A 25,357-nucleotide genomic window follows, 5' to 3' on the forward strand; every position below is an offset into this window, starting at 1 on the left:
AGTTTGATACCAAACTTCCCAGTTTTCAGTGTAGCCATTATGGTGCTGTGGAGTTCGTGTTTGACAGACTCCCAGACCATATATTCTTATGGCTTCCCTGCACTTACAATGTCTAAGGTTTTGTTTAGACACTGTAGGGGTACCATGCTCATGCACTGGTACCCTCACCTATGGTATAGTGCACCCTGCCTTAGGGCTGTAAGGCCTGCTAGAGGGGTGTCTTACCTATACTGCATAGGCAGTGAGAGGCTGGCATGGCACCCTGAGGGGAGTGCCATGTCGACTTACTCGTTTTGTCCTTACTAGCACACACAAGCTGGCAAGCAGTGTGTCTGTGCTGAGTGAGAGGTCTCCAGGGTGGCATAAGACATGCTGCAGCCCTTAGAGACCTTCCTTGGCATCAGGGCCCTTGGTACTAGAAGTACCAGTTACAAGGGACTTATCTGGATGCGAAGGTCTGCCAATTGTGGATACAAAAGTACAGGTTAGGGAAAGAACACTGGTGCTGGGGCCTGGTTAGCAGGCCTCAGCACACTTTCAATTGTAAACATAGCATCAGCAAAGGCAAAAAGTCAGGGGGCAACCATGCCAAGGAGGCATTTCCTTACAGTGACCATGACCCAAAGTTATGTTCCGAGTGCCAGGCATCCAAAGTTCCTGAGGGATCAGTCCCTAAAGCTGATGGAGGCCTGGCATGCGACTGTGCAGGTCAAGGTCCCGGTCGAGAGGAAGGTCCCAGGGCTAGTTGTGGAGTCCCAGGTTGTTTGCCACCAAGTCCTCGAGGATTGGGTTAGCTCAGGTCTTGTCTGCCCTGGACCCAGGAGGCAGGATGGTAGCATTGGAGTTGCAAAGCGCTTTTTTCCATATGTCTTGCCTGTACACAGTCTTTACTTGCGGTTCGTGATAGGCCACAAGCACCTTCAATTCACCAGGCTTCCCTTTTGACTTATCAGTGCCCCTCAGGTGTTCATCAAGGAGATGGTGGTGATTGCAGGTCATCTGCACAGATCAGGATTGTCAGTCTTCCTCTATCTCATGGACTGAGGGCGGGCTCACCCTAGGCTGCCCTCTTCCATCTCCAGGCTATGGTGGACCTCCTGCATTCACTATGGTTCACCTTAAACATGCCAAAGTCACACCTGACTCCCTCTAAGACACTCCCTTTCGTCTGAGCTGTTTTGGACACAGTGCAGTTTTGGGCTTATCCTCTGGAGAGGCGAGTCTTCCTCTATCTCATGGACTGAGGGCGGGCTCACCCTAGGCTGTCCTCTTCCATCTCCAGGCTATGGTGGACCTCCTGCATTCACTATGGTTCCGAGTGCCAGGCATCCAAAGTTCCTGAGGGATCAGTCCCTAAAGCTGATGGAGGCCTGGCATGCGACTGTGCAGGTCAAGGTCCCGGTCGAGAGGAAGGTCCCAGGGCTAGTTGTGGAGTCCCAGGTTGTTTGCCACCAAGTCCTCGAGGATTGGGTTAGCTCAGGTCTTGTCTGCCCTGGACCCAGGAGACAGGATGGTAGCATTGGAGTTGCAAAGCGCTTATTTCCATATGTCTTGCCTGTACACAGTCTTTACTTGCGGTTCGTGATAGGCCACAAGCACCTTCAATTCACCAGGCTTCCCTTTTGACTTATCAGTGCCCCTCAGGTGTTCATCAAGGAGATGGTGGTGATTGCAGGTCATCTGCACAGATCAGGATTGTCAGTCTTCCTCTATCTCATGGACTGAGGGCGGGCTCACCCTAGGCTGTCCTCTTCCATCTCCAGGCTATGGTGGACCTCCTGCATTCACTATGGTTCACCTTAAACATGCCAAAGTCACACCTGACTCCCTCTAAGACACTCCCTTTCGTCTGAGCTGTTTTGGACACAGTGCAGTTTTGGGCTTATCCTCTGGAGAGGCGAGTCCAGGATAGTCTGGCTATTTTATCAATGGTTCATCCTATCCTGGGTTTGGTGAGGATGACAGAGGCTCTTGAGGCTTATGGCCTCCTGCATCCTGCTCGTGAGACATGCCAGATGGCATGTGCAGGCTCTGCAGTGGAGTATGAATATCCAGTGGGCGCAGCATCAAAAGAATCTCTCCGACATAGTCCAGGTCTGAGGGAACTGCGACAGATCTGCAGTGGTGATGAGTCAAGGGCTTTGCTTACTAATTGACAGGGGCTTGCTCTAGCAATGCCAAGGTGCTCTTTTAGGGGGTGGGGTGGTCGAGCAGCCTCAGGCTTATCTAGAGGAGCTTGGGGCATCTGCAAATACAGTCATTAAATGAGACTCACAACTCAGTAACTCCACAGCAATTTCCAAAAATTAGTATTTTTATATATGTTCAGGCACTAGAATCAATACGTTCAGGTAAGTACCTTTTTCAAGAGAAATTTTTACTATTTTGAAAAGTGCAATTTCGGAAACTGCAATGTTATCCTGTAGAGGAAAAACAAATACAGCAAACAGGTATATTACAGCGACTTATGGGACCAATCTCCTGGACTTGAGGTGGGTATTGGGCAAGGGACAGAACCACCAACCGGTCACACCAGGTGGCAGTAAAGTAGGATGGCTGAATGCAGAGGTGTAGTACAGCTTCAGGTGCGCAATGTTGGTCAGTGGGGAACGGTATGGTTGCAAGAGGCTTCGGGATTGGACAGGGAGTCCAGTCAGGGTGAACCAACCAGTGGGTTTAAGTCTTGAGTTGCTCAGGGACAAGGGGAAACCTTTGGTCCTCTTCTCCAGGGGTGATCGGTGCAGAGGTGTCCTGAGGCATGTGCTTTTCTCAACTAGGAGCACTCGCGGTTAAGGAGGCCTGCAGGCTGGTGTTGGGGAGTCCAAAGTGGGCAAGCCCAATTGGGCCCGGTCTTTGTAGGGCTGGGGGAATCACATTGGCACTGTTGGTCCACTCCAACTCTGGCTAGACAGCACAATTCAAGTGGTGCTTTCTGGTGTCAGGTTTTTGAGGTCCAGGGTCCTCTCTGGTCTCTTAGGGTGCGTGCAAGTTGCAGGGAAGCAGCTCCACTGCTCCACAGGAGTTCCTGGGTCTTTATTGAAAGTACGCCATCCTCAGGCTTTTAGAGCTACAGCAGCTTGCAAGACGAGTCGATTTTGGTGCCAGTCGGTGGAAACCGAAGTCTGACAGGGCTGGGGTCAAGTCAGGTGCTTCTTCCTCAGTCTTTGCTTTTGCAGCTCTAGAGTGTCCTTTGTAGGTCAGCATGAACCTGATTTCCTGGTGCCATCGGCTCCACAATATACTGAATTTAAGGGAGCTTAGGGAAGTATTTGTCAATAGGTAACTTACCTCTGGGGTCACAACATCCCCCATATGACCACTTCCTGTGAGAAGTGGGCATAACTCTGTCCCCAAAGTTCCTACATCTGCCAATATCTTGAGGGCAGATTTCTAAATGTGTTCACATCAGCAAGCACACCTTAGCGATGGGACTGACCTGAAGGGGGGGACTCACCTCTCTAAATCCTAAATTTGCTGCCTGTCCTGTTGCCAAATGGGTGGGGGTGCGGTCGGCATCTTGAGTGAAGCCAAATCTGTGTCAAGGGCGTTGAGTTTCTTTAAAGCCCCGCCTTGGAATGCAGGTTCGTAGATCATCTTGCTGGAAGGGGTGTGTAAATCACCCCTCTCCGGGCAGGCTTCGTCTCCGACTGCCCGAGAATGAAGGTCCTCACTCTTGGGGTCAGAAGCATGTCGGACCATTTTTAGCCAGTTTGCCACGACCAGTCTGCACACTGGTAGTTGGTAGGTTTTCCGGGGGCACCTCGGAGGTGCTCTGACTGCATGTACTAATAAACCCTGACTGATGCGAGTGATGGATTTATTAATACGAGATGTTTCATACCAAACGTCCCTATTTTCAGTGAAGCCATCATGGAGCTGGGGAACTCACATTGACCAGTGTCCAGCACATGTACGTAAACTGGCTTACCGGTTTACTGTCTAAGAATCAAGAGACATAGCAGGGGCATATCTCCTCCCTGCAGATATGCACTCACGTGTAATACAATGCACCCTGCCTTAGTGCTTTAAGGCCAGCTGTAGGGGTGACTTACATATATTAAATGCAATTTTAGGGGGTATGGTGCTTAGACTGCCATGTTGTGTTTTCACTTTTAGCTGCTCCAAGACGCACAGCCTGCAATGACAGTCTGCGTCTGTTAGGTGAGGGCTCCCGGAGGGTGGCAAAATACATGCTGAAGCCCTTGGGGACCCTCTTTGGTGCCCGTGCCCTAGGTACCAGGCGTATATTTACTAGGGACTGACCTGGGTGTGGGGGGGTTGCACAAAGGTATTGCCAATTGGGGGGAACAATTGCATAGTTTTAGGGAAAGCTATCTGGCACTGGGGACCTAGTTAGCAGTCAAAAAGGCATCATGTATCAGGCAAAAAGGGGTAGTGACCATGTCAAAAAAGGGCACTTCTGTACGCTGACATTCTGGGGGGGAAAAGAGAAGCGTACTTGTGTATCGGACCCGCTGCGCGGGGGCTAATGTATTGGAAAAAGCCAAGTATTTAGATGTTTTCTGAAAAGGCCGAGGAAGATTCTGCTTTTAACACTGTTGGTGGGATGTTCCTTAGGCTTGGTGCAGTTACCAAGGAACCTCTCGCTCCCAGAGTGAGACTATATAATCTGGGAACCTTGGCCTTGAGACCCAGGCGTGATAAACTGTGCTATAGAAGTATTGATTGAGGACAGAAATGCTTTCTTTCATCAACGGTAGTGACTCAGTTAAACCATCAAGAGCTTGTGAGATTAACTATTTCAATGACCATTTTAAGAAATCTTTGTGAACCAAGCAATGTCAGCACAACCTGGAGGGGCTACCGAGCTGTTGCTTCTAGAAAATGTTTCTAGATTTAGTGGCATTTGGGGATACGAAGGTAAGGAATCTACAAGAAGTCTTGAACAGATAGATTAACCCGGGCAAGCTCACTTCCTTTCTCCTTTCTTGTGTATGTTTCCACTTCAACAGTTTACTGGTTTGATCCTTTGCCGTGTCTGCTGATGACGGGCCACTCATTTCTCATGGTTGTATTTTTTTTCAGATTATGGATCATATGACCATGATTGAGAACAGAAAAGAATCTGAACTAGAAGCTCATCTCCTGAGGGTCATGAAGCACTCTTTGGATCAAAACGGGTCAAAGGTTGACAAGGAGACCGAAAAAGGAACGTCACATATTGTGAGTAACTGGCCTTTGTCCGTAATTGTTGGTAGTTGTAAGAAATAGGATTGCTAAACCTGGCCCAAGAGGCCTCCCTCTGGACAATGGTTCAAGTCCTACAAAAATCAACATTATGTAAATCTGTGAACAAGTTACTGAGGTGAATCCAAAGCTTAGCACTGGTAGATTAGCAGAAGCAGTAAATGTTTTTCAAAGAAATTTCTTATTGTGCAGGAACAGCAACACTTAGTTAAGACATGAAGGACCGCATTCGCCCAGAGCTGCTCCAGGTGGCAGACATGAAGGACCGCATTCGCCCAGAGCTGCTCCAGGTGGCCAGTCGAGTCTTCCATCTTGGGAATGAGATGTGCAGATGCCACTGGGAGCATCTGACTGATCAGGTGGGGTAGGTGACGTCAGTGTCCCCCTCTGATAGGTGGTCACTCAGGTGACCAGGCCCCTTCTTGGGCATTTAGTGCCTCCCTTGCGTGTGGGTTCCCAGATTCATTAGGCAAGATTCCACCAGGACTCCTCTGCAAAGACCTTCTGCTCCTGGCCACCAGAGCTGCTGCTGGACTTCACAAGAACCAAACAAGACTGCAACCCTGAGACGACCTCTCCTTGCAACATTTTTTATGCATCCTCTGGGTTTGGCAAGACTTCAGCTCACCAAACAAGCAAGAAGGAATCTCCCTTGGAATAAAGGAGTCACTCCCCTGCATCCGCAGGCACCTAAGGCAACGACGTCCGGCTGCTGGGATCTGCTGCCCTCTGGCTTTGTGAATATTCTCCAGCACCAGTAGTGGTTCTGAGGGGGTCCTCCGGGTCCTCTCTGCCTTTTGTCAAACTTAGGAGACAGTGAGTCCTTGCCTCTTCCTCCAAGAAAGAACCCCTGTGCACTGCCACTGTTGCAGCAACCAAGGCTTGTTGACTCTTGCTCTGAGGGATCTTTAGGCTCCAAATAGCCCCAGCACTCTATCTCTGCAAGGACAGTCTCCTCTCTGCTGGTCTAGTGACGTGAGACTAGTCAAGTGTGCTTTCTGGGCCTCACTGGAACTTACTGTGCCTGCTGCCAGTGGGTTGCTCGTGGGGGCTCTGACTGCTTCTGCTGGCTCTTCTGGCCTCTGAGGGTCACCCCGGACTCCACTCCAAGGGTCGAGACCCCAGGTCTTCGCTGATCCTCTTCAGCTCTGCAAATCTCCAACAGGTGCATTTGCTTGTGCTTGTTGGTGGTCCTCCTGATCTGTCTGCAATTCGGGTACCAATGCAGGACAGCTCCCAGGTGACTTCAGGGACTCCTCTGCAGCTCCTGGACTCCGCAGCTCGGTTTTCTCCATCACAGACAGCAGGGTGGGCATGGTCTCCTGCCCTCCTTGTTCATTTCTACGTGAACTGGACTCTGTCCCCTTTTGCAGGTTCTCTTCATCTGGAATCCACGGTTGGGTTCCACCAGCCTGGTCCTGTTCCTGCATTGTTCCAGTTCCTATAGCCTGTGGGACGACCAGGTAAATTACCTCTGCCCTCCTGGTTGCTGGGCATCTTCTAGATACTTACCTCTAGATACTTACCTCTTGGGGTTCCACACTCTCCCAGCCGTTGGCTAACTACTCCGTAATCTCTGGTGGGGGACCCATTCTTGCATTCCTCTATTTTAGTGTATGGTTAGGACCACCTATAGGGCCCTTGCTATTTCTAATGTTTTATAAGCTAATTCCTACTACTTGCCTCCAGAAAGGGGGTGGTTGCCTATAGAATTCTACTTCAGTGTTCCTATAATAAAGTACCTTTATTTTTGCAACACTGTGTGGTTCCTTTCAGGTGTGATAAGTTGCTGTGACTGCTGTGGTATTGGAAGTGCTTCACACTCCTCCTAGATAAGTCTTGGCTTCTCACCAGATACCACTAGAGAGCCCTGGCTATCTGGACTCTAACACTATCTAGTAAGGGTTGCCTGGACCTGGTATAAGGTGCCAACACCATAGGTGTCAACCGCACACTGGACCAGCCTCCTACATAATCCTGCTGTGATTTTCAAAATTCTCTAAGTGAATTCTACAAATTCCCACAAATTCCCCTTTTACAGCAACATTACCGAATTCCTCACTCTCAAAACTAACCTGCTACAAAAAGTAGGCAAGGCTTCTCTCTCTAATTTTCAAAAATGCCTTTTCTGACTTTACTTGAAATTCCTTTCTCTCTCGCTCGCACTCGACCTAGCGCCTCCTTTTTTATCTTCTCGTAGGATTCCTTTCCAAGCCAACCCACTCTTTCCTGGGCACGATCAGAGAAAATGCCACTTACTCCTAGGCACATCTGCTTTACCTCACTCAGTGATGGGCTTTTTCGTCCTGGCCTGTAAAGTCCCTTTCCTTGATAGCAGACAAGTGTTTGAGTACATTTGACAGGCAGCTGTCACAATAGAAAGTAACTAGAAGGCAGGAAAGGCTTTGCTTGGAAAGTCCTTGAATCATTCTACTTTTTGAAGGCTGTCTGAAAAGAAGCACATCGCCATGCGCATGCCAGGTCCCAAGGATACCATTTTTAAAGTGAAATTTATAGCACTGCAAGGCATTTGATGTTGCTTTTTCATTTTTATAAAGTAAATCAAAAAGTGACTCTAGGGGAGTTTGCCTCAGTGCAAATCAGGGATATTAGTTCATTCAGTCTGTCTTCGGCTTCGAGGGGCTAGAGAACTGCCACTCATTTAAACATCAAAACAATTGAAGACACTTGACAAGACACCGGTTAGACTGTATTTTTAGTCACCACAACCAAAAAGATACACAATAGTGTTCAGGAGATGTAGAATTTACAAGGCATGGTAAATCAAAGCATTTCTCTCAGCCGCAAATAAGCATTTACGTATTCTGTGAATTTGACACTTAGAAACATTTTCATCAAAAAGTTGGGCTAGTCGTATTGCGATCATTTAGTCACTTTAGGTGACCAGCTCCAGTGGGGACCAGCAAGGTCCTCAGAATCAGTCACCAGTCGGTTCCAAGCACTTCATTTCCTTTGCAATGGATACTTATCAGTGGTCTTGATGCAAGGGATGAAGGATGCTGAAGATGCTCATTGATGCTGGGCAATTCAATGTGGGTGACTGGTCTTCCTGCGCGGCTACTCGGTCCACGAAGAGGGTAAGGTAGTTCAGGTCACATTGTCTACATTCCTCGAAGTACTCCTGTTGTTGGTAGAAGTTGTCACTGGGTATCGCGGTTACAGCCAAATCCTTTCCTGGGCGACTAAACCTTATCCTGATGACTGTGCTCAGCGAACACTGGTGAAAATTGGCCCATTATGTCCTGATCCCTGTTGCTGCATGTCGGTCAACTCAAGATTTTGGGTTACGAACTTGCCCCAGCACCCTTCTCATATTTTGTCTCCCTGTGCTATGGACAGGTGGTAAGCTAACTGACCTTTGTAATCTCTTGCCTTGTGCCCTGTAGATGACTTCTGCTTGAGCAGTACCCAGCAGGCACAATCCCTCTCCTTTGCTAACAGCAAGTGCAGTCCATGACTGTGCAACTTCTCTGAGGGTTCCCTGGAGCAGCATGGCAGCCCTCCTTCAGTCCTTCTTTAAGCCCAGACAAGATCTGAGGTCAGAGTGCCAGGGGTGCCCTATATGTGCCCTATATGTGCCCTATATGTACTCAGAAAATTCCCTCAGGGTAGAATGCGGTTGGTAGCCAATGGACGACCAGGATCCCCCACACCTGATGACCACTTCCTGCAAAGTGTGGCATCTGGGCATCCCAGGATGCAGCCATTCTGCTCACTTACAACTTTGTCGGACCACTCTTTTGACATGTGGAGTTCCCTAGTCCAACCGAAAACCAGTTTGACACCTGGCTTCCCCTTCCCTTGCGCCAGCATGTCTGCCTAAATACAGCAGCCCATCTCAAGAGTTCCCCATTAACCCTTTGATGGGAAGCCTCCTTTTGAAGGGCAGCCGGTGCACACAGAGTAGAGCATTCTGGGATAGCTTGATGCTACACTTCACAGGAAATGTTCTATAGGCGTGAGGGGTTCAAGTAGCCCATTAGCTAGTGACTGAGACCTCCCCCGAGGGCACGCAGTATAAAAGAGGCAGCCCTGGCCCCCAGAACTTCGATCATGCTTGGACTGGAGAAGAGGACCGAGGGACTTCCCTGGTGACCCTGGAACCAGCAAAGAGGCTGCACTTGTAGTTGGACTGCACCTGCTGCTCCTTGGGCTGGCAAAGGAAAGGACTCTGCCTGCTTGTGAGAAAAGGCCTCTTTTTGACCTGGTTAGACCCACTTTTTGGCTGATATTTGATGTAGCCTAAAAATTGTAGTGCCCAGGGCCCCTGCTAACCAGGTTCCCTGGGCCAGAGCTCTTTTCCTAAAACTGTTGATACATTGGCACAATTGGATACACCTTTAACTACTACTATAAGTCCCTAGTGAGAGGTACTTAGGTACACAGGGCATCAGCACTGATTGTACCACCCTCTAGGAACATGCATCTAGATCAGCGGTCTTCAAAGCGGGGGTCATGAAGTCAATCTAAGGGGTCGCGCATCCCCGGTCGCACTTCTGCTGCCTGGAACTGCCTTGAACTGGAATCCAAAACGTTTGCTCTTCATTTTGGATTCCAGAGAGTGGCATCTCAAGGGGCTCTCTGATTGGAGGACGTTGGAAAATAATGAAACGTCATTGACGATTGTCCTCCAATCAGAGAGAATGCAGGATGAAAACCAGAAAATGCCGGGAACTGGGGCCATAAATACGAAGCTGTGCAATGCTTTGTAAAGGAGAAATGTTTTCTTCCCCGCTGCCTTGCACTCCGTCCTGCTGCCTTTCCTGGGCTTAATCCCTGCAGAACTGGTAAGTAGCACACATCTCCTTCACGATCTGCTGAAAACCAAATTGGTGTTATTCTATGTGATTTCATAATTTGAAGCAGGGGAGGTGTGAAAGCCCTCCTTCGATTCTTTCAGCATGGACACACTTTTAAAAACTTTACAGAGACCGGTATTTACAAACAGTATTAATAAAGTTCTCCGCTGTGAGCGGTAGCGTACATGAACTAATGCTTTGGCGTGTAATTTTATAAGACTACATCTTTCAGTTAATTTCAAAAGGTGAATTCAGACAATTCTACAAAGCACGCTCGGTGAATACAAGCCTTTTGGTTGACTTTTATAACATCAATTAAACATTCTTAAAATCAGTTCATTTGTATGGATGGCACTTTCATAGCAATGTAAATATTAGTAATGTATTTCCCTTTAATAAAAATATTAGGTTTGATCGGATGTGTGCTATCGGGAGTGAAATTCATTCCAAACGTGTAGAGATGGCCTAAAGCCGTCAAGCAGAAGCAAGTTGATCATATCGTAAGTGGCCAATAACTGTTAGCCTGCCGAGCCTGAGTATGCCTGTTCCAATTGAAAGGAGCAGCAGTTTAACAAAGGAGTCCTAGAAAACACAAACAAGCGGCATCTTACTTGTAACTGCATTTTGTTTTTGCTTTCAGTTGTACATGTGTTTGTTTTTCCTTTCCCAACTGATTTGTCTCATAAGGCATAGATGAGTCATAGGACTGTGCTCGAGAGTCTTCCAAGTGTCGATGCAGGTGTCTATCTGCCCCTTCTGTGTACATTTGCCGTCTCTCCGTTTTATCTCCCTGCCTCGTTTGGGAGTCAGATGTGGCTTTCACAAGGTAACGACAGAACTGACAGTGCCTAATAAATCATGTGTAACACTGTGCTGAAAACCAGAGGACTGCTTGTACATTGACAAATATAGCTGACAGCCTGAGTCCTCACCTGGTTGTTGGGAGGAGGGGGTATTCCAAGAAAGGGAAAGACATACTGAGAAAGTGAGATCCCTAGGAGTTCTTAAAGAAGATAGGCTTGCCAACTATCCCAACCAATAAAATTGCACATGCAGAGTGGCAAGAGAGGAAACAAATCTAGTCAGATTGGCACAGATGTACTATTTAACGTTAGCAAAAACCAGGTCTCAATTTGTGGGCAGTATATTTTCAATCAGGAAAAAAAACAGTAGCAGATTGAGGTGCTGGTTCTTTGGATGTTTGTGGCAAGGTATATTTACTATTTTTAGGATTGTAGGATGCTGGCCTTTAGATAGGAGCAAAACTTTGGGTTATGTGCAGGTGTTGGGTTTTAGGTACGGATTGTGAATACCAGGGTGTTGGGCGCTGGTTGATAGTTTTTGTTGGTTGTTGCATTGATATTTGCTGCTTTATGTGTACTGATGCTGACAACTGCATTTTATTTTATTGGATGTGCTAATTTTTTTGCAGAGTTCATAGGTGATGGTGTTTTGGGTCACTAGGTGCAGGCCCTTGGATTGTTTGATGCCATATTATGATGTATAATGTGAAAACATCCGTACGCACATGTAGTAAACCGTCTGGGGTAATGGGTCCAGAATAGGGGCTTTTACTGCAAGGCAAGACTCTGGCTGTATTTTTTGTAACTTTTGAACCGCTTGTCCAGGGTCAAGAGGAAGCATTTTTTGTTAACATCTGCAGATTATGCAGCAGATACTTGTCTTGCAAATGTGTAAAATTCTTAATTATGTGGAAAAGTAGAAAAACTAAATTGCCTAATTCCAGGGCCCTGCATATGGAGGACACATATTGGTAGTTTTCTTTTGGGTTGGCTCTTTACATTCAAAATCTAGACCTCTTGCTCCTGGACATCACCTGCATGCAGCTACCCATCCACCTCTGCTCCAGAGGACCTGCTTATGCAGTGCTTAATTTGTAAATAAAAACGTGTCGTTGCCCAAAGCCCTCTTCAACATGCGGCTGCTGCAATTTCTGTTTTAATCACGTGGAAGGAACTGACTGTTATTTGTGTTTTTAAAGAAAATACGATTTTTGAGATATTCTGAGAACTGCAAAGAGTTTTTTGAAAAAAGACCGCTATACCGCATGTAGCAGCAAGTCTGAGCTATTCAGTAATATTGAACTTTGGAATTTTGTACCGTAGGACAAACACACATTTGCCATGGATCGTTTCCTGCTGCAAAAAGATGGTAGGCCATTCAAACGAAAGGCTGAAACAGACGGTGAGAAAAGACCTGGAAAAATTAAGTCATATGATACCTCCTACCTGAATTTTGGGTTCACCTGCATCACCATAAATGGCGAAATCAGGCCACAGTGTGTGGTTTGTGGCATGACCTTGGCTAACGAAAGTCTGAAACCAAACAAATTAAAGCGTCACTTGGAAACTACACATGAGTTACTGGTAGGAAAAAATACAGATTTTTTTGCCAGAAAGCTGGAAGACATCATCCACCAAAAAGACACTGTGAAAAATCTGGTCTCCACGCCAACAAATGCCTTGAAAGCATCTTACCAAGTGGCATACCACATTGCCAAAAACAAACAGCCTTTTACAGATGGGGAAAAAGTGATTCTTCCAGCAATTCTTGACATGGCCAGGACAATGCTTGGTGAAAAAGCAGTGGAGAAGTTTAAAATGGTACCCATCTCAGAAACAACAGTTTGCCGTCCCATCTCTGACCTGTCAGAGGACATCCACAGACAACTCATAGCACGCTTGAAATCCAGTTTGTTTGCTTTGCAATTGGATGAAGCAACTGACTTATCCAAGGAAGCTCATTTAATTGCTTATGTCCGATACTGCCACAAAACTGTAATATTGGAAGATTTTGTATTCTGTAAACTAATCAAGGGACATGCAACATCAGCAGCCCTGTTTGATATTCTCAATGACTTCCTGTGCTCCAATGACTTAAATTGGGAGAGCTGTGTTGGGATCTGTACAGATGGTGCTCCTTCCATGTGTGGGGCTAGGGCAGGCCTAAAAGCTAAAGTGTTGAAAGTGGCTCCTCATATTCTATGGACCCACTGTATGATACACTGGGAAGCCCTTGCAGTCCGAAACATGGATAGAGAACTTAGGGAAGTGTTGAATTCTGCTGTGAAAATTGTTAATTTCATAAAGGCACACCCAACTAGAGCTCGTCTGTTTGCAATTGTAAGTGCCAAAATGGGAGCCGAACATGATGGTTTGCTTTTCCATACAGAAGTCTGATGGTTATCCAGAGGGAAGGCTTTGAATCCTATTTTTGAATTAAGAAACGAAGTACGACAGTTCCTTCTGGATGTGGACCTCTACAAAGCAGAACAGCTATGTAATCCCCGTTGGCTTGTGCTTTTAGCATACCTCTTTGATAAATTAAATTCCTTGAATTTGTGTTTTGCAAGGAGCTGAAAGTACGTCTTTCACCATGTACAAAAAAAATCTGCCTTCAAGAAGAAACTGGAGTTGTGGAGAAGACTAATTCAAGATGGCCTGCTTGAGGCATTCCCCCGTTTAGCAGAAGCTCTTGAGGACACAGGATATGAACTTGAAAGTGCTGCTGAGGTCATAATAAATCACTTGTCTTCTCTCAGGGGCAGTTAGGAAAGTACTTTCCTGAGGAAACTGATCATGACAATGACTGGGTCTTTCAACCTTTCCTAGTGGGTGCAGGTACTCGTCTTCCAGTACACCTTCAGGGAGACCTAGTTGAGGTCAAGAGTGACCGTATTCTCCAGATGCAGTTCAACAAAATCTCATTGGGAGAACTTTGGCTGGCAAAGTCTGAAGAACATTCAGGTTTGTAAAAAATTGCAGTCAAGGTTCTTCTGCCTTTTAGCTCATCATATTTATGTGAGATTGGGTTCTCATCATTGGCAGTATTAAAGACGAAGTACCGTTCAAGACTAGAGGTGGAGCACAACCTGAGGATGTCAGTAGCAAGAATACATCCACAAATTGACCGTCTCTCTGGAGAGGCACACCCATCACACTAGTTCAGACATGTGTTATCATCCAAATAGGTTTTGTTAAATTATGTTTTGATTGGGAAAAATAAAGTACCATTGCATATTTTTGGGCACTTCTTTTGGTAGATTTTTTGTTTGAACTGTGTAGTAAGTCTTCCTCCAAACCAGTCACCCACAAACCATTGATCTGCTAAATACTGTCTAATAATATTTCCTCACCATAAAAATGATTTGCCATGGATATTGGAGCCATTTATGCTTGTCGCTGATGAGGAGTATCAAGTTCTAGAATTTTGTTTTGACAGGAAGGTGTCCTCACACCTGAAAACTTTGGCAAGAGGGTTCCGGCATCCCAAAGTTTGAAGACCTCTGATCTAGATCAACCCAGCACTGCCATTGCAGACTGGGTGTCCTGGTGCAAGCCTAAAATACAAACTCGTCATGGCACACTGCACAAAAAGACTATTTATTAAACTTCAAAAATTCATATCTCAGAGTACTTAACCAATTTTGATAATCTTGGTCTTAACAAATTATATGAAAATCTGGAGTATTACTATAAATTGGTCTCAAATTATTCCTTTGTGTGTTTTAAGATTGATGCTGTGAGTACAACAAATGCTTTGCACTTCTCCAAGACTGATCTTACTGCTTGACCAACCTACCTTAGAAATTACTGCTTTAGGTGATCTAGTTGTTACCCCTGTAAACCGTGTGGTTGCCTGGACCCCTTGCACAATAAGCCTAGCTTTGCACACTACATAGAGGGCCATCTTCCTACACTGCTGTGTCCTGCTCGTGTAGAAGTAGTCTCCTGAGCCCAGCCAGAAGAACAGACTCCAATAGTCTGTTAGCTTGATTATCTGATCGCAGCACAGGCCACAAAAGCTGAAGAAGCTGTCTGGGCGAGTTGGTAACCCAGATCACCAGACTGCCGCAGCTCTGGAGACCAAGACCTGACACTCAAAAGTTGCACCGAGTCTGCTGGACCTGGGAGAGTTGTCTTCATGCAGTTTGGTCTTAGAGAAGGACAGTTCTTGCCGAAAGAAGGGAAGAGGACCTCGAGGGACATCGACCCCCATGGCTAAGGTTGCCTCTCCAGGACACAGCGTTGGCCCCCGGAAGGCCCCCGTCGACTGCACAGCTTCTTCGGCATCTTGTATCCCTCGCATTAGAAGCAGATGGCGGGGAGCACTAATGCTGGACCTGGACTGAAGGCTGCTTTCATTGACGACGTATCTGTCTTTATGGACAATGCTGTCCCTTTGACTAGCTCCATGATGGATTTGTTCTCCAAAAGTAACTCTAAGTCACATTATTTTACTGCGACTAAGGTTTTCTTCAGTTTCTAAGTGTCAGGTTTGTTGACCTTGCCAATGCTTGTTCATGGTTATAGTGAAAAGTTGTGGTTCACTGTTACTTACAAAAATCTATCTCCAGAGTCCTCCACTGGATTCATCTCATTTTGGTGTGCATAAATTCATAAGAATAGTATTTTTATAAATTCATCACTGATTTCTTGAGTCCGGTTTCTTCAATTGTTATGGTGCTGTTCCTTATTCCTTTGTGTAAGCTTTGCTGTTCAGAGCCACAGCTACCCAGGGCTGAGCTAGGTTTTGACAAACTGAACCGGACTGCTCCTAAGAAGAGTTGTTAAATGTATTACACAGTGTGTTCTTACAACCACACCATATAATACACCCATTTCTTCACAGTAGATAACGCCTTCATTTGAGGGAATCATTGGAGTTTTTGTGCCATCATTGTGTAAAATAGACAATCAGTAATACTAATTGTAGTAATTGCACTGGCTTTTGAGAGCTTCGGTGCATGTAACATTCACATATTCTGCTAGGGTTCTGGATCAGTGACTCCCTCATTCAGGAGGAGGGTGAAAATTTTGTACACAAGGATTAATGATGCAAGCAGAGATTATGGTTTGTTTCAGCTAACATGAGTCGCACGTTTCGACCTGCATGTCCTAGGACCTGCTGCAGTACTGTCCATTAGTGGACATGACATTCTGTGACACAAGTGATGACTCAATTTTGAAGGCTGGAAGTATTGATTGTTATGGACTTATGAGCTGCAGGAATCTGGTGTGAGATGTACTGTGTAAAAGACATTAAGGAGTTGATAGTTGGTGCCCTTGACTATTTCTAGCTCTATAATGTACATGCGATTATTATTGACCAATTATTCTGGTCCTGCTTTAAAAAACAAAAACAAAAAAACTGAACAGCAACTGCAAGGGAGCCTATTTTCTACTATACCTCTTACCATTAAAATAGTTGTAGTGCTAGCGAATTAATGCCAAATTCTGGGGGCAAATGTGTATTTTGCTGTTTGGGAAATGATGTGTTTTTTTCAGGTGGCTGGCATCTCTCAAGGTGTTGAGGAAAAAAGATGTAATACCTTCTGTTGGGTTGAATTTAAATTCTAATATTCTGTTTTCTTTCTAGGATGAAAAGGCCTCCAAGGCAAAGGTCAGTGACATTTTAGCAGAAATATTCAAGAAGATTGGCTCCAAAGAGAATACCAAAGAGGTAAGCACTTTGAGCACCTAGGGGCCTGCATGCATTGTGGGAAGGCACCGTCTAGTCGAAGCGTTCACTTTCAGTGTCTCAGAGACCTCATCCAGCTCTTATTTAACCACAGGGTCTTGCTGAGCTCTATGAATACAAGAAGAAATACTCGGACACCGACATCGAGCCCTTCTTGAGAAACTCCTCGCAGTTCTTCCAGAGCTATGTGGAGCGAGGCCTGCGGATCATAGAGTCTGAGCGAGAAGGCAAGGGTCGGATCACATCGACAGGTATCACCAGCTCTGTGCAGAAAGGCTACAAATAAATGAATCTTATAACCTAGTTGAAGGCTTCCTCCAAGCTTTGGTGTGAAGTGTTTCTGGTGTTGCTGCTAGAGTGCATGCGTTCCTTTCATTGGCATCATCCAGTGTTCGTGTGCTTTCTGGGGTGCTGCCTGCACAACTGTGATGCTTACTCAGGTGTTTTCAAAGCATTGGTTAGAACAGTTTGGTTATCGCTCCTCGCACGTACGCATTTGACCTTTCAGGTGTTGTGTAGATCCCGGGTGTGCTGCTTTGTTGCATGCTTTGCTTACGCTTGGAGTTGCTGCTGCTTCCTTGCACTACTTGCGCTGATTCTTCTGGCCCTGCTCGTCCGGCGCACGTTACTCCACTTCACATTGTCCGTGTGCACAGTTGCACCACAATCTGCACTTCACTTCCTTTCAGCAGCATCTAAACATGAATCAGAATGGGGTTCGTGTCGCTTGTTCCTGCAGATTCGTTTATTGTTGCGAATATCCCCAGGAACGTGACCGTAAGGTCGTATTCCATTTAAGGAAGAAAATGGAGCATGTTTGGGATCGGACTTCCATGGTATTGCCTCGCGGATGTAATGCTACTTTGTTTCCTATTTTTATGCAATCTGCAGCAAAGCAGTCTTTGTAGACCACCGCCTTTGTTTTGGCCATAAACAAGGCCTCCTGCTGACTTCACGCTTTTCAATTACTGCAAGTACCAGATTTGTGTTGTGCCTGAGCCATGTGTTGGATCATGAACTACCTTAGAGTCCTGCTGAATCCTGGATACACCGACCAATAAGAATGTGCAGCTAATGTGCCCGATTTTACCTGCCTGGAGAAGGTCTCCATGTCTTGTTACCTCTTTTGTATTGTATTTTATTGTATTGTACCTCTTAGATCGGAGCTAGAACTACAGGGCTGCTTAGACCTGATGCTAGACCTACTGCCTCTGATGGTTTAATTTTCTCCCAGACTACTCGTTATATTGCTCTGGGAAAGCTCTTTTTAAGCCGTGTTAGCCACCCCTGTCAGGTGGTTCCATGCACTTGGCCTTGACTCTGCTTCCCTCCTTGCCGACTTAAGTATATTGGCTGCCAATTGGTGGGCTGGTCTCCGTTCTTGTTTTTTGTGCTTCATGGATGCAGGCCCAGTGCAATTTGTCTCACCAGTGAATTTCCTCAGTATTTAGGGAGCGATTAGGTAAAAATGAAACCTCAAAAACATGTCTCCTCTCATACTTGCAGGTTTCAAAGTTTTGTTACAGATTGAGGAAGATGCCTGTATCGGATCCACATGACAACTGTAGGTGGTACTTCAGTTTGAAGCACGACTCTTCGGCCTGCAATCTTGTGCATCCATGTCCCCAGAGGTCATCCGGGAATAGGAGGCCAGGTTGTTTCAGGCTATTGCCCACAGGGAGGTTTTTCAGTGAGCTTAGTTTGCTGGCAGGTAAGTCACCTGCATAAGAATGATCTCCTGAAACATAAGAGACGTTATCATCCTTGATGAAACAGTCTTTCTCTCTAGACCATTAAACTTCGTGACATCAAACTTTTATCTAACAACCAGACATTGAAATGGTAGCGACTGAAGTTTAGTTTCTTCGGCCGTCTGCTGTACTGGTGCAGATTGAAACCTTCCAGAGTGCTGTATTGGATCTGTTCATAAGTGCTCCAGTAGCGTGTAGGCCATCGAATGGGGAGCATTGGAACTAGGCTTGGCAACGCCAGCAGGTCTGCCGCCATGATTCCACGGCTCTGGCCACATCTGAGGTTGAAGTCTGCCGAAGCACTGTCGCGGTTCACGCTCAGCCCCACTAGCACCAAAAGACATTGCCCAATGAGCTCACTACAGTGTTACTGCCAAAGCTGTTCACATTGGGGGAAGTTATCCTTATGACAGGCACAGCAGACAATTGACCTTTGCAATATGTGAAAAACAAGAATACATATTTGTTTGACCTAGTGCTCGGGTAGAGGTACCACTTCTAAAGCAGTTACCGCTTAGAATAGACATACAACCCGCAGTGAAAATGGAAAGTGGCGATAAGCATGGTAAGTTAAGCGAGCCTGCTTGTTCATACGGCACCTTCACATGACCTTTATTCATATAATCTAGAATACTATCCCTTTTTCCCCAATTTGACATTTGAGTTTTTACAAGTTTTTTGGGGATTTGCTCAAACAAGTTGTGTGTGAATGCTGTGACATTCCCTACAAATGATGGTTTTCTTTCTGTGTTGCGTTTCTGGCTGTCCTGTCCTGCCTAACAAAGCTCGTGCCCACCTGTATTAAACTGTCCTCTCCAATCACCATCACAGCCCCCTCTCTGTGTAAAATGTTTTCTTCCCACACACACACACACGTGTGAAGGCATGTGTGGCCGTTGATACACATGCCTGCATGCTCCTGCCATCATGTTGGGTTCGGAGTGTTGCACTTTTTTATTCAAAGGAACATTTTGTAGTCGCTGGGTCAAGTGGCTCCTCCTCGCCCCCCAGATTTTCATGGGGGCAGCGTTAAACTCAATACCGGGGAGAGCCTTTCCCAGCGAGAGGACGCAATCGCTGCTGGAAGAAACTCCCCGTTGGGGCAAGCTCGGAGTGAGGATGGTGGGGAAGATACTAGGGAAGATGGCTTTTTGCATCCCTTTAATCCCATTTGCGAGGCTTCACATGGGACCGGTACAGGAGTGGCTTCAGAGCCAATGGTCACAGGCAACAGCGAGTTGGGAAGATCTAGTGGTTGTCATGCAGGGATTACAAGAGGAAGTTTTGTGGTGGAACAAGTACATCATTGTACAAGGAAGTCGTTTTTTTTTTTTTTTTTTTTTTTTTTTTTTTTGCAACCAACTCCATCAATGACAATCACTGCAGACGCCTCTCATATGGGGTAGGAGGGCACACATGTATGTCCTAAGAGTGAGGGGGTGCTTGGAGGGAGGAGGATGTAGTACAACACATCAATCTCCTGGAATTGGAGATGGTGGCTGGCACTCAAGACTTTCCAAAACACCTTTTGGGGGGGGAGGGGGGGGGAAATCTTAATCCAGACAACACCACAACTGTTTTTATATCAACAAATATAGGGGGGGAGGCACAATCCCCATCCTTATCAAAGTATCTCAGCAACTCTGTAAATGGGTGATATATGAATATAGAAATTCATACACTACATGTGCCAGGAAAGGAAAATGTGGAAGCAGACGGGCCTCATGCTCACACAAGTGGGAACTCCAACAATAGACTTATTTGCAACATCCCAGAACGAGAGATGCCAGTTCTTAGCCTTCCAACAATCACCCCTTCAGTCTCTAGGGAATGCCCTTTCAATCAGTTGATCAGGGACATTAGCATACGCTTTTCCACCAATCCTTTGTTGCACAAGGTAATCAACAAATGCAAGTCAAATGATTAGTTGCTCCTCAGTGGGAAGACCGATTTGGTATTCAGAAATAATTCATTTAGTTCAAGGAAGAGTCCTGAGACTACCTAGACATTGGGGGTCTGTTGTCAATGGAAGGGGAAAAGTGTTACTCCCAGAGCCAGAATCATTAAACTTAGCACCCTGGCTCTCGAAGACTTAAGAGTTAGAACATTTTAAACTACTAAAAAAAGAATGGCTGTGTAAGAAAGGATTTTGTAAAAAACACAAGGCAAAACCCAGTTCTAAAATACCTAAGATCTTTCAAGAGCGACATACGTATGCATCCTTGAATGTCCATCTAGCTGTGATAGCTCATACAGGGGGTATACCAGGACAAGTTTCTTCACAGCACTCGTAGTGATACACTCTTGTAGGGAGCAACGATATAGCACCACCAAGAAAAATGCCAGCATGAGACCTCAATGTGGTACTAACACAGCTCATGAGGGCACCATTTGCACCTATAGACAGCTACCCTGCAAATGTTAACTTTTAAAACAGCTTTTCTGGTAGCAGTTAATTCATTAGGTAGTGAGCGAGTTATAGTCAGTCACACTACAGCAACCATATTTCCAAATTCACAAAGATAGGATAGCCATGAAAACAGACCCATAATTTCTACCAAAGGTGGTAACAGTTCCTTACTAACCAAAATGTGCAAATACCAAGGTTCTTTCAAAACACTAAGGCGCACGCAGAAAGAACCCTACATACGTTGGACGCAAGGTCAGTGATGTACTATAGTAAAAAGACAAAACCTCACAGGAAAACTCAATTGTGTTTTGCAGACAGGTACCTGGGAAAATCAGTAAAAAAAACACTATAGCTAGGTGGCTTGCACAAAGAATTCTATTGTTTCACAAAAATGCAGGAGAAACTCTACAAGGAACACCAAAGGCTCATTCAACCAGGACAAAAAGGTGCAACTATTGACTTTCTAGCAAATACCCTATTACAAGAAATATGCAAGGCAGCAGCATGGTCATCTATACACGTTTACTAAATATTATTGTATCGATAATGAACAAGGAAGCTCACGCTGGACAGAAGGTTCTACAACATCCATTTTCAAATCAGGTTCCATCTTCAGCCCAGCCACCAGAAGAATAAACACTGCTATAAAAACAATGCATAGCATGTGAATCTTGAAAGGATTCATGCTGCAAAATGAAACGTTTCTTACAGGTAGGTGTAGTATTGCAGCTTGAAGAATTATATGGATTCACAGGCGACCCACCTCCACCAGGAAAATGGAAAAGAAAAAAAAAATCTGACGATGACCAAAGGTGAGAACATCCAGAAAGGCGTCACCACATGGTGTTCCCTCGACGCCCACCAACAAGCAAAAAATCAACATAGAAGAAAGACTACAAACAATGAAGAATTCCAGACCCTGCCACTAGATGGCAGATTATTGCGCAGCATGGAATCCAGAAAATTCTTCAATCTGCAAAACTACACCTACAGATAAACTTTTCTTCTCTCACAACTTTCTCAAATACCACCTTCAACCTCTCCAGATAAAGCCCTATCTAGGAGCCATACTCCATGCACAACTGGGGATAGCATACCCCAGTCCAGCTCATGTGCACGACTTCCAGTCTCTCTCCCCCCCCCCAGTTTCAAGAGAATGCTTCATACACGGTAAGGTCTGTGATGTGCCTTTTAAGGATGATGGCCTCCTGTATTTCCATCATTCCCCATGCCAGACTTCACATGCGTTCCCTACATCACTCTCTCACCAGTGGACTCAAATCATAAGGAACTGGGAGGACCTAGTGGTGGTACCCTCCTACCTGCCAAGTGTGGTCAACTTGTCCCCTCTGCACCCTCCTCCTTGCCCTCAGTTGTGCCCATGGCATCTCCCTCCCCAGTCAGTTTATGGTGTTTAGGATCTAACCAGGATTCGTAGACTTACCCCTCATGCCTCAGTATACATCCCAAAGCTATCAAGGAGCAAAAGGCCAAACTCTTCATGGCCAGGGCAAGAAGAAATGTTCCCAAGGTGTCTCCTCGTAGCTATCTTGTCTGCGGAACTAGAGCTTATTGACCTGATGCCAGTGTATCCTCCTTGCAGCCCTGCTCTTCCCATGGATCCAGCTCCAGACAGACCATCTCTATTCCTGGAGCCTTCAGCTACAGCACCTCAGCCACTCAAGACTTTGTTGCTGATTTTCCACAAGTTCCTAAACACAACGTATTCCACTTTTGTAAAGGCCCCCACTCCATCTCGTGCACTTTGGACTCAGCTGCTTTTTTGTGCCTTTCATGGTTACTGCTTTCCAACCAATGCCCTTTGGTGTTGCACTGTTGGAATCTGTGCCTTCGCGACATTGCTTTTATCTGGCACTTTGCCTTTTGACACCTCAATCGATGCCGTGGATGGTGCCACTCACCTCTTCCACGGCCACCTCTGGCTCCACATTCAATAGCATTAGCAGGAGCAGCCAAACGTTGAGCCTCAAATCCATTATCTCAGGGAGTCCTAGAGAGTGTTGGAAGCCTAGGCTTATAGAGCACTTCATGAGCTTTTTGGGACAGACTCAATCTATGGATTACATTCCTAGTGATGACTGAGACCTTTTCGAATTTCAGCGCCTCTCTTCGGCCAGTGGCATGCCCACCTATCTTGAGGTAGCTATGGACTTCCCTATTTGACCACAGCGTCTGATGCAGCCTCGCTACAGTCATGTAAAAGGACACAAAGATTTTCGGTTTGCAGCTGCCAACAACTAAGACTAATGTCCTCACTGAGGTCCTCCTGCCCTCATCTGCCTCCTCAGAACCCCTTCTCCCTTTGACTTGTGCTGGCCTTGTTTGGCTTAAGGAAAGCCTAACCATCGCCCCCATACTCCGCAACATAATCAACTCCTCTTTCGACTCCACCACCTACCCAGACCCCTGGAAGCACGCGGAAATCGCCGCTCTCCTAAAAAAAAACAAGCTGACCCGGAGATCCTCCAACTACTGCCCCATCTCCCTCCTCCCTTTCCCCGCCAAGGTTTCAGAGAAACTAGTCAACGCCCACCTATCCCACTTCCTCGAAGCAAACACTCTTGACCCCTCACAATCCGGGTTCCGCAAGAACCACAGCACGGAAACCGCCCTCATCGCATGCACTGACAACATCAGGACGAAAGTCGGCAAAGGCGAGACCGTCGCACTCATCCTCCTAGACCTCTCCGCAGCCTTTGACACCGTCTGCCACCACACACTCCGCACACACCTTCACAACATAGGAATTCGCCACAAAGCCTTAGACTGGCTCACCTCCTTCCTCACCGGCCGGACCCAGAGAGTCCACCTTCCACTCTTCCACTCCAACGCTACCAAGATCATCTGCAGAGTCCCACAAGGGTCCTCCCTCAGCCACACACTCTTCAACATCTACATGATCCCCCTAGCCAACATCCTCTGAGCACACGGAATCACTATCCTCTCCTATGCAGATGACACCCAACTCATCCTCTCCCTCACCCGCAACCCCACCACCGCCAAAACCAACCTACACGCTGCTCTCCTCTACACCGCCAACTGGATGATCACGGACCACCTCAAGCTCAGCTCCAACAAAACCGAGATCATCATCATCTTCGGCCCCAACAAAACCACATGGGATGACTCCTGGTGGCCCACCACCCTAGCCCTCGCACCCACCCCCGCAAACCACTCACGCAACTTCGGCATCATCCTTGACCCCCCCCCCCACTCCACGACACAGCAAATCAATGCTCTAACCTCCTCCTGCTTCCACACACTCCGCACTCTAATGAAATTGTTTTTTTTTCCTTCAAATGGATTCCCCCAGTGACCAGGAAGACAGTCACCTATGCACTCATCAGCAGACTAGACTACGGTAACGCCTTCTATGCCGGCACAACACTCCAACGCAAACTCCAGAGAATCCAGAACACAGCCGCACGCCTCGTCCTTGGCCTCCCCTGCCACGGACGAATCTCACCACACCTCAAATCCCTTCACTGGCTCCCCATAGACAAGAGAATCACATTCAAGATCCTCATCCACACACACACACACACATCCCTCCACAACACTGGCCCAACCTACCTCAACGAAAGAGTGAACTTCCATACGCAACCTCTGATCAGCCGACCTCGCCCTAGCCACAGTCCCCCCCGCATCCAATGCACCACCACAGCAGGCAGGTCCTTCTCCTACCTCGCCCCCAAAACCTGGAACTCCCTCCCCACCAACCTTCGCAAAACCAAAGACCTCCAGCTCTTCAGAAAGAACCTCCAGACATGGTTGTTCGAACAGTGACCCTCCCTGGCCCCTTTATTCCCCCTCCCCCCCCCCCCCCGCACCTTGAGACCCTCACTGATGAGTAGCGCGCTTTATAATTTTTTTTGATTGATTGATCTTGGAGGCATGGGAGAGGCACTCCTTTGTTCTGGCTGCAGCAGCCTTGTGGACTGCCATTTTTGCTCCTCTGCTGGCAATCTGCCCTTCTGCTCGATGAACCTTCACCGGAGGGCCTCTTAACTCAAGCTTTGTTTAATCTGGTGGTGTTTTCTCAACCGCTCCCTCTGACCGTCGAAACGGTTAAAAGCTTTGGGCAAGAACTCCCTTTCTGCAGGGAGTATGGCCTTAAAATCCCTCCGTGCAAACTACCTTCTTGCCCCACTACAACCGTGCCTTGTGAGACATCCCTGCTGATGTGAATAACCTTTTGCAACAAGTGGTCAGAATTCCTCTCAGCACATTATCAAGTCTGGGCTGAACACTGCAGACTCGTTGTCTGAGCTGTGGATTTACCTCTGTTACAGTATGGCATCGTGCTTTGCTCAGAACATCCAACTTTTTCTATGATGTCCAAGCCAACCTGATGGACATCCCTTTTGAGTGCCTGTTTGCAGACAAGTCTGACTCTGTCCTTGAATGGTTCAGAGCTTGCAAAGCCACATCCAGGTCTCTGGGCCTTCAGATCCCACCTCCAACCAAAAACTACCAGTCTTTTCACCACTTTCGTGGCTTTGGAAGAAGCCACCTGTGTAAGGAAATGCCTCCTTGGCATGGTTACCCCCTGACTTTTTGCCTTTGCTGATGCTATGTTTTGAATTGAAAGTGTGCTGAGGCCTGCTAACCAGGCCCAGCACCAGTGTTCTTTCCCTAACCTGTAC

At 46.6% G+C, this 25,357-nt stretch overlaps 1 protein-coding gene across 6 annotated transcripts in view; it reads left to right on the forward strand.

Moving 5' to 3' along the window:
- The window catches only part of CKAP5 (cytoskeleton associated protein 5), a 627,586-nt gene that overhangs the window by 583,904 nt on the left and 18,325 nt on the right, over positions 1–25,357 (forward strand). For all 6 annotated transcript variants that reach the window (XM_069221686.1, XM_069221689.1, XM_069221691.1 and 3 more), the window contains 3 exons: positions 5,047–5,184; positions 16,428–16,511; positions 16,624–16,780. In XM_069221686.1, the coding sequence (XP_069077787.1) occupies positions 5,047–5,184; positions 16,428–16,511; positions 16,624–16,780 (379 nt within the window). The remainder of the gene's footprint in view (positions 1–5,046; positions 5,185–16,427; positions 16,512–16,623; positions 16,781–25,357) is intronic.

Source organism: Pleurodeles waltl, chromosome 3_1 (genome assembly GCF_031143425.1).
Source record: "Pleurodeles waltl isolate 20211129_DDA chromosome 3_1, aPleWal1.hap1.20221129, whole genome shotgun sequence".
Classification (NCBI taxonomy): domain Eukaryota; kingdom Metazoa; phylum Chordata; class Amphibia; order Caudata; family Salamandridae; genus Pleurodeles; species Pleurodeles waltl.